The following is a 10,168-nucleotide window of genomic DNA, read 5'->3' on the forward strand; positions in this document are numbered from 1 at the left end:
CGGCTTCAATATGGCACCGGAATGGATGGCAGGAGCGGGTAAATGTTTACTTCAGAGATTTGCATTTTTGTATTTGCAATTATGTAAATTACAGTCCTGCTGCCGAGCGGCGAGGGGGATGTAACGAGGCCTCGCCGCCACCGGCATGATTGGGACGGGCCCTGCCAGCGTCGAGGTCCGTGGTGGGCCTCATCTGGGGCAATCTTCATGCTCTCCCTGCCACAGATCCCGATGTCGAAGCTGCTATAAAATCCAGCCCATTGTATTTGACCTGCTTCTCACTTGAGGAATTTGCCTCACGTGCATCATACACCCTTTTTTTATGTCGTCATATTCTCGATCCCTTATCATCAAATGAAGACTGGCTTTGGTTCCCCTACCTTTCGCCCCTTGTCTCAATGTCCCTGGCCTGTGCATGAAGCATCTCCTCCTTAAAGATAACCCATTGTTCTGTTACAGATTTTCCTGTCAGTCTTTGGTTCCATTTTACCTTGGCAAGATCCCTTCTCATCCCACTGAAAATAGGCCTTTTCCAATGTGGCACAAGTAGTGTCGTGCAGGCTGACATCAACCATCTGATAAAGGAAAAGATGCGGAATGAAAACTCAACAACATTTACCCCATACTCACTGCACCATTATTATTTTGCAGGGCTCTGGTCTGGAATATTTATTGGCATGGTTGTACAATTAGTTTTCTTGTTGATAGTGATTTACAGAATCAACTGGAGAGAAGCATCTGATGAGGTAAGAGCAGATAATAGAGATTATTTATTACACCAGCAGCACTGTGGCGCAGTAGTTAGCACCGCAGCCTCACAGCTCCAGCGACCAGGGTTCAATTCTGGGCACTGCCTGTGTGGATTTTGCAAGTTCTTCCTGTGACTCTGGGTTTTCGCCGGATGCTCAGGTTTCCTCCCACAGCGATGTGGTAGGAATATGGGATTAGTGTAGGATTAGTATAAATGGGTGGTTGATGGTCGGCACAGACTCGGTGGACAGAAGGGCCTGTTTCAGTGCTGTATCTTAGACTAAACCAATATTTTTGGTGTAAGTTTTTCTATTTCCCCCATCTCCTTGTCACCTTGTGCCATGTACTGTACCCAGCTGGCAGAATGAGCAGTCTGTGCATCTTCACACATCTGCCAACATCATTCTTACTCTACCTGCCAGGGGGCAGTTAAGAGAGTCTCACGGTTACTTTGCCACCCAATAGGAAACTGCAAACGCTTTTCTATAAATTATCATTCTGGATGGTTGGTGTCATCAACTTTAAAAGTTGACCTTTAAAAGGGGCACAACCAATAAACTGTAAATCATAAAAAAAATACTGCTGTCATGCAGGACCCCATCTGCCAAGAATGAGGCACATTAATTTTGCCTCATGGGCATTAAAACTTCAAATTGTTGCTGGGAAGAAGACGAGGCCTATTACAAGGACTGCCAGACCTTAGCTAGAAAGACATTTTTGCATATTAACAGACAGTACTTGAAAGGATAAAGGGGCTATTCCCTGTTCCAATTTAACCCACAATGGGCATTTGATCACCAGGTATTGTGTGTAGAGGAAACATTCCAGGGTCTGCGAGGACAAGACAATCCACAAGGGCCAGGACTCATTAGGCCAGCTGGTCACATGACAAACTGGCCGTTCCAGTTTTTTTTCAACTTCCACAGAGAATTTGAACTCAGAAAGCTCTTGGCTCCTGGACTGAAGCAGACCTTCTCTCCTCCTGTCTGCTCCCATCTCTTTCTCACCAGCTTCGGAATCCAATTGAAGACATGTGGTCCCCAGGAGAGAAAAGTCTCCTACAGTGAACAAGGTTTAAGAAGAATATTGGGCCCCAAAGAAAAGCAAGAATTACCCACAAGCAAAGACTCGACAGTGAGCTCAAAGAACTGCAACAACTCTTCAGATATTGACTCAAACCTTTCCACTTTATTTTTTTCTTCTGCTCCTTTCTGTCCCTATCTGCATGTGTGTATCACATATGCATGCTAGCGTGGGCACCTCGTGTACCCAGAGGCGTTAACCAAATTAGAGTTTTTTTAGTTTAAGTTTTAATAAATTTCACTTTTTTTCTTTAAAACTAAGGACACCTGTTTGTGCTCATTTCTTTGCCTTATTATTGGAAAGAGGTGAACAAGGATTCACCAAGGCAGAGCTCAAAACACAGTGTGTTTAAAATTAAACAATGTTACAGTAAGACCAGGTGAAGTCTGAGAGGGACCCATACACACCTTTCTCACCTGGTCGTAACACTGCTTACTCAATAAATTAAATTAAAATTTGGTTCCTGGTGTCAATGATGCACTCCAGTCCTGCCAGTACCCACTGACCCTGGAAGGCTTCAATGTTACCGGGGAACACCGTGCTCTCCCTCTCCAGCTACACCCTGGAAGAAACATTGTTGTGGAAGAGAGGCAGGTAGCCAGCCTGAATGACACCTCGACTGCATGCTGCCTGGATCTGTGGTTGGCCACCTTGATCAGGCCCAGGAGCATTAATGGCAAAGTTCATGGCCTCCCTTCAGTGATCCTTGCCCCCAAATAGCACAGCTGGGATCAGGAATTCACAGTGTGGGGAACCACGGATACAAATCACTCTGTGACACATTGCACAGGATCTATAGAGACACTGTCATCTCTCCAGAAAGAGAGCTCTAAGACAGGGTCTGACCCTTCTATTTTCTGATAAAATGAAACCAAGATTTTGCTGCCTTGTTCCCCTCTGCTACTTGCTTTTGAACACAGCTCAGACTGATGGGATGAGAAATTCCTCTTTCCATGCTCTGGACTCAATCAGCAGGAAAACTGATTCTCAGACTGGTCTGAATTGTTATTTCCCATTAAAAGAATGGAGTTCCCTCACCCCATAAATGGAACTCTGCATAATATGTCACTGGGCTATGTCTGAAAGCAAGACATGAAATGCCAGGTCTCTCAAGTGGATGAGAACATATGCAATTAGTCCTGAATTAAATCCTAACAACTAGCAGATATTTTATATTTAAAACACTTTGAAAATAATACAGATTGAAGAGTGCATTGTACAGAAAGTGCAGCTTCTGTTGTGTCCTTCCTTCACCTTTAATGATGGTTTTTGTGTTTTGTTTGAAGGCTCTGGTTAATGCAGGTGTGATGAAAGACATGGACACCTCAAACAGCGCTTCTGGCGGTCAAACCCAGTATAGGTCAACAGGTAAAAAAGAATGTTGTGCTGATTTTAAATCACTCATCAATTAACGAATGAAAGCAGAGATACTCGTGAATCTGCTATAATTTAAAAATTCACCTCGAGTTTAAAGTCCAACCCCTGCTTGATATCAGCAAAAGCAACAATAATTTTGAGATCAAAACTCTGTAGTTAGCACATACATACAAATAAATAACATTATGTGCCACACAGGAAACTGGAAGTAGGATCATATCAGAGATTGAGAGTCTGTTTCTGTTTTACCACCGATGTCCCAGAATTGACTATCGGCTGCTTCTGAGTTTTGGGGCGCTAAACATTCTAACTTATGTTGTTGAAGTAGATTCCAGACCAATAATTGTCAGGATTCTAACCCATTGCAGGGACAATTTATTATTAGATTTCTTCTTATCAACGTAAAACAAGAGCAACTAATGTAAGGAACCTGCAGTGCAGACAGCACACAATGGGATTAAATTTCCACAGAGGTTTAATTTGGGTTTTTTCACACTTCTCAATCTGATGCATTAAAACCTTTTGATGGTGAATATATTGGGAAGATATTACCCATAGTTCTCTTCCATTCACACACCTTGGATGCATATATTACCATTTCTTCATCATTGCTGAGTCAATGTCCTGGAAATCCCTGCCGAACAGCCTTGTGGGAGCACCGTTACCACAAGGACTACACCACCTTCCCAGTTCAACCAGGAATGGGCAATAAATGCTATCTTGCCAGCATTGCCCCGAGAACAAATATAAAGGAAACATTCTGCTTGGCTGTTAATATCTCTGAGATAAAAGGAGTGCACTTCATACATGTCTCCTCCTATCTGTTCACTTTGACTTTGGTTCCTCTTTAATTAAAACACTAAGATATTAACAGATTGTTCAGTAAGTCTTCATTCATATTTTAATAGACCAGTAACACTTGAGCTGTGAAATTCAAACTAACCTGTGATGATTCATGGTCACATCCACCAATGATGGGGTCAATGAACTTTTGATAGTCTTTGACCATATTGCTGGCAGTGTGACTAAATGGCTTTGTAGAATGGTTCTCAGCTAGCAGCCCTTTCTTTAAATTCGTTCATGGAATGTGGGTGTCGCTGGCGAGGACAGAATTTATTAACCATCCCTAATTGCCCTTGAGAAGGTGGTGGTGAGCCTCCTTCTTGAACTGCTGCAGTCCATGTGGGGTAGGTCCACCCACAGTGCTGTTAGGAAGGGACATCCAGGATTTTGACCAGGTGACATTGAAGGAATGGCAATAACATCCCAAGTCAGGATGGTGTGTGGCTTGAAGGGAATTTGGTGGTGTTCCTGTGCATTTGCTGCCCTTGTCCTTCTAGGTGCTGGAGGTCATGTGCTTGGAAGGTGCTGTCTGTGGAGCCTTGGTACATTGCTGCAGTGCATTTTGTAGATGGTACACACTGCTGCCACTGTGTGTCGGTGGTGAAGGGAGTGAACTTTTGTGGATGGGATGCCAATCAAGCAGGCTGCTTTGCCCTGGATGGTGTCGAGCTTCTTGAGTGTTGTTGGTGCTGCACCCATCCAGGCAAGTGAGTATTCCATCACACTCCTGATTTGTGCCTTGTAGATGGTGGACAAGCTTTGGGGAGTCAGGAGGTGAGTTACTTGCTGCAGGATTCCTAGCCTCTAACCTGCTCTTGTAGCCACGGTATTTATATGGCTACTCCAGTTCAGTTTCTGGTCAATGGTAACCCGTAGGATATTGATCGTGGGGGATTCAGCATGGTATGCCATTGAATGTCAAGGGGAGATGGTTATATTCCCTCTTGTTGGAGATGGTCATTGCCTGGCACTTGTGTGGTATGAATGTTACTTGGCACTTATCAGCCCAAGCCAGGATATTGTCCAGGTCTTGTTGCATTTCTACACGGACTGCTTCAGTATCTGAGGAGTTGCGAATGCTGCTGAACATTGTGCAATCATCAGAGAACATCCCCACTTCTGACCTTATGATTGTAGGAAGGTCATTGAGGAAGCATTTGAAGATGGTTGGACCTCGGACACTACCCTGATGAACTCCTGCATTGATGTCCAGGAGCTGAGATGATTGACCTCCAACAACCACAACCATCTTCCTTTGCGCTAGGTATGACTCCAACCAGCGGAGAGTTTTCCCCCTGATTCCCATTGACCTCCGTTTTGTTCGGGCTCCTTGATGCTCGGTATTCGGTCAAATGCTGCCTTGATGTCAAAGACAGGCACTCTCACTTCACCTCTTGAATTCAGCTCTTTTGTCCATGTTTCAGACAAGGCTGTAATGAGGTCAGGAACTGAGTGGCCCTGGCAGAACCCAAACTGAGCCTCACTGAGCAGGTTATTGCTGAGCAAATGCCGCTTGATAGTACTGTTGACAACTCCTTCCAACACTTTATCAATGATCGAGAGCAGACTGATGGGGCGGTAATTGGCCAGGTTGGATTTGTCCTGATTATTGTGTGCAGGACATACCTGGGCAATTTTCCACATTCCCAGTTGGATGCAAGTGTTGTAGCTGTACTGGAACTGCTTGGCTAGGGGCGTGGCAAGTTCTGGAGCACAGGTCTTCAGTACTATTGCCAGAATGTTGTCAGTGCCCATAGTCTTTGCAGTATCCAGTGCCTTCAGTCATTTCTTGATATCATGAGGAGTAAATTGAATTGGCTGAAGACTGGCATCTGTGATGCTGAGGACTTCAGGAGAGGGCCGAGATGGATCATCAACTCAGCACTTCTGGCTGAAGATTATTGCAAATGCATCAGCCTTATCTTTTGCACTGATGTGCTGTGCTCCCCCATCATTGAGGATGTGGATATCTGTGGAGCCACCTCCTCCTGTTACTTGTTTAATTATCCACCACCAGTCTTGACTGGATGTGGCAGGACTGCAGAGCTTGGATCTGATCTGTTGGTTATGGGATCGCTTAGCTCTGTCTATTTCATGTTGCTTATGCAGTTTAGCATGCAAGTAGTCCTGGGTTGACACCTCATTTTGAGGTATGCCTGGTGCTGCTCCTGGCATGCCCTCCTGCACTCTTCATTGAACCAGGGTTGGTCCCCGGCTTGATGGTAATGATGGGGGATATGCCAGGCCGTGAGGTTACCGATTGTGGTTGAGTGCAATTCTGCTGCTGCTGATTGGCCACAGTTTTGCATTGCTGGATCAGTTCAAAATCTATCACGTTTAGCACAGTGATAGTAACATACAATACGGTGGAGGGTATCCTCAATGTAAAGAGAGGACTTCCTCTCCACAAGGACTGTGCGGTGGGTCACTCCCATCAATAGTGTCATGGACAGATGCATCTGCGACAGGCAGATTGGTGAGGATGAGGTCAAGTATGTTTTCCCCTCTTGTTGGTTCCCTCACCACCTGCCACATACCCAGTGTAGCAGCTATGTCCTTTAGGCCCCGGCCAGCTCGGTCAGTAGTGGTACAACGAGCCATTCTTGGTAATGGACATTGAAGTCTCCCATCCAGAGTACATTCTGCGCCGTTGCCACTCTGTGTATCCTCCTAGTGGTGTTCAAAATGGAGGAGTACTGATTCATCAGCTGAAGAAGGGTGGTAGGTCGGAATCAACAGGAGGTTTCCTTGCCCATATTTGACCTGATTCCATGAGACATCATGGGGTCTGGCGCGATTTTGAAGACTCCCAGGACAACTCCCTCCCGACTGTATACCACTGAGACGCCACTTCTGCTGGGTCTGTCCTGCCGGTAGTATTGGTCGTGTCTGGGATATTGTCTGTAAGGTATGATTCTGTGAGTGTGTCAGGCTGCTACTTCACTCGTCTGTGGGACAGCTCTCCAAACTTTGGCACAAGCCCCCAGATGGAAGGAGGACTTTGTAGGGTCAACAGGGCTGGGTTTGCCATTGTCAATTCCAGTGCCTAGGTCGATGTCAGGTGGTCTGTCCAATTTCATTCCTTATTGACTTTGCAGCAGTTAGATATAACTGAATGGCTTGCTGAGCCATTTCAGAGGGCATTCAAAACTCAACCACATTGTTGTGGATCTGTAGTCACGTGTAGGCCAGACCAGGTGAGGGCAGCAGATTTCCTTCCCTGAAGGACATTAATGAACCAGATGGGCTTTTACCACAATTGACAATGGTTTCATGGCTATCATTAGACTAGCTTTTTAGTGACCCAACTCGAAGTTGGATCATGGAGAGTTCTGATCAGTAAGCAGAAATGCAAAATATGAAAAAGGACAATGTACATTTTTGTACCAGTGCATCTCCTGTTAATTGCTGTTTTGAGCTGGTCTCTCAAACTTTGTCAGGATGGCAACATAGCCAATACTCAGTCGAATTTACCGTGCTTTGACAAGACAGATCTCCTGCTTGTAGCTCATGTGTTATTGCCAATGGTTGGTAGTCATGGAAGAGATCATTGTTCTGATCACCAGCCCTCCTAAAAACAATTGGATCAACCAGTAACATCATGTCCTTACAACTTTTCCATGTGACTTTCCTTCACAGAAGTGGACACAGGAAACAGAGCAGTGGTTCCAATGCCCAATGTTTGTCAAATGGAACAAAACATAGACAAAGACCGTGTTACAGATGAGTCTTCCATTCTGGACACTGGAGTTACCACAGTTGGAGAAATCTTGTCCACAAAACAGCTGATCATTCGTCGTGGCCTAGCTTTCCTTTCAGGACCATTGGTACTGGCAATTGGACTAGTGATACACTTTATTCTTACAAAAAACATGTAGACCCCAGTGAATGTTGCAAAGACAAAGCAAGATTATTTTCTGTAGCATGAGACATAAAACTGTGCCTGAATTACAATAGAGGGCAAATTTCACACAAAATCTGACTGTGGCTGTTCAGATTCTCCAATCTATTTCTAAATATATAATAAAGAAAAATTTATTAACAATGATCAGTTACAAACAGATTTCCAAATGTCTCATAAACTGTTGATATTTCAGTTGGATGGTGTTAAGATTTAGCACTTGGAAAGACCATTTTCCCATTCAATTGTTGTCCAGAGTCCCAGTGAACAAGCTGCCATTCTTGTGATCAGTTTGTGGATGTATTAGACTAGGCAAGCAAGAGCCTAACTTAGTCATAACCATCAGCCAATGTCCCAGACTCCTACATGACTCTCTCTGGATATGTTTCATCACACCAGCAGCACAGACCCTCCACAGGTGGGGATACAGTAGTATACAGTCAATGGGGGTTACTGGCTCTGGGAGTCATCACATTGACCCCAGACCCCTCGCAGTATTATTGCATTAGGTTAAACATAATCAAGGAATCCTCCCACTGATTACCACCGACCATCCGTTCTCAGATGATGAATCAGTTTTGCTCCATGTTGAACACCAGGAGGAAGCACTGAGGGTAGGAAGGGCACAGAATGTACTTTGGTTGGGAGGCTTCAATGCCCATCACCAAGAGTGGCTTGGTAGTAGCACCACTGATCGAACTAGCCACGTTCTGAAGGATATAGCTTGCAGACAGGTGGTGAGAGAACAAACACAAGGGAATAGTGTACTTGACCTCATCCTCACCAATCTACCTTTAGCAATTACATATGTCCAAGAATCTCTCAATCTTTTTCACACTGAGGACACCCTCCATCAAGTATTTTGGCACTGCCAATGTGCTATTTGAGATACATTAAGAACACATCTAGCAGCTCAAAAGTGGGCATCAATGAGGTGCTTTTGTCCATCGACAGAAACAGAATTGGGTGCCACCACAATTCGGACACTCATGGCTCAGTATATTCCTCATTCCTCCATCACCAACAAGTCAGGTGACCCACCCTGTTCTTTGCATGATGGAAGCAGCACCAATTACACCTGAAAATGAAGTGCTGACCTGGTGAAGCTACAGCACAGGAATACATAGATGCTAAACAGTGAAAGCAGCACGCTGTATGTAGAGCTACGCGATCCAACAACAACAACACCAACTTGTATTTAATTAGCACATTCAATGTAGTAAAAGTCCCAAGGCATTTCACAAACAGAAGTGTTATCAAACAAAATTTGACACCGAGCCACATAAGGGAATATTAGGGCAGATGAAGACAGCTTTAGAATGCATATATGTAAACATACAAAGTATGGTGAATGAGATTGGTGAGCTACAAGCACAAACAGCCATTTGGGAATATAATGCAGTGGTAATATGGAAAAGTGGCTTAAAAATGGTGATGACCAGGCACTTAATATACAAGGATACAAAGTGTTCAGAAAAGATAGGGAAGGAAAAAGGGGACGTGGGGTGGCAGTACTGATTAGGGAATACATTGCAGTGTTGGAAAGAGAGGATGTCCTTGAATGTGCAAGGACAGAATGCATTTAGTTAGAGTTGAGAAGCAAGAAAGTTATGATCACGCGATTGGAGGTATTCTATAGGACTCCAAATAAGCACATAAGAACAGAAGAAATAGGAGCATAAGTAGGCCATTCAGCCCCTCGAGCCTGCCCCGCCATTCAATAAGATCATGGCTGATCTGTCCCAGGTCTCAACTCCTCTTTCGGGCCTGCTCCGCATAACTCTTGACTCCTTGAGATTTCAAAAATCTATCTAGCCTTCAGAACTCTCTGAGGTAGAAAATTCCAGAGATGCACCACCCTCTGAGAGAAGAAATTCCGTCGCATCTCAGTTTTAAATGTGTGCCCCCTTATTCTGTAACTATGTCCCCTAGTTCGAGATTCCCCCACCAGTGGAAACATATTCTCAACATCTAACCTGTCAAGCCCCCTTAAAATATTATGTTTCAATAAGATCACCTCTCATTCTTCTAAACTCCAATGAATAAAGGCCTAACCAGTTTAGCCATTCTTGATAAGACAACCCCTTCATCCCAAGAATCAGCCTAGTGAACCTTTCCTGAACTGCCTCCAATGCTAGTATATCCTTCTTTAAATACAGGGACCAAAACTGTTTGCAGTACTCCAGGCCTCACCAACACCCTGTACAGTTGTAA

At 44.5% G+C, this 10,168-nt stretch overlaps 1 protein-coding gene across 1 annotated transcript in view; it reads left to right on the plus strand.

Moving 5' to 3' along the window:
• Positions 1 to 7,931, plus strand: part of LOC137346417 (multidrug and toxin extrusion protein 1-like) — a 72,933-nt gene extending 65,002 nt beyond the window's left edge. The window contains exons 17-19 of the mRNA XM_068009870.1: positions 652 to 746; positions 3,120 to 3,201; positions 7,693 to 7,931. Of these exons, the coding sequence (XP_067865971.1) occupies positions 652 to 746; positions 3,120 to 3,201; positions 7,693 to 7,931 (416 nt within the window). The remainder of the gene's footprint in view (positions 1 to 651; positions 747 to 3,119; positions 3,202 to 7,692) is intronic.
• The last annotated feature ends 2,237 nt before the right edge of the window (positions 7,932 to 10,168 follow it).

This window comes from Heterodontus francisci, chromosome 30, assembly GCF_036365525.1.
Source record: "Heterodontus francisci isolate sHetFra1 chromosome 30, sHetFra1.hap1, whole genome shotgun sequence".
Taxonomy (NCBI): Eukaryota; Metazoa; Chordata; class Chondrichthyes; order Heterodontiformes; family Heterodontidae; genus Heterodontus; species Heterodontus francisci.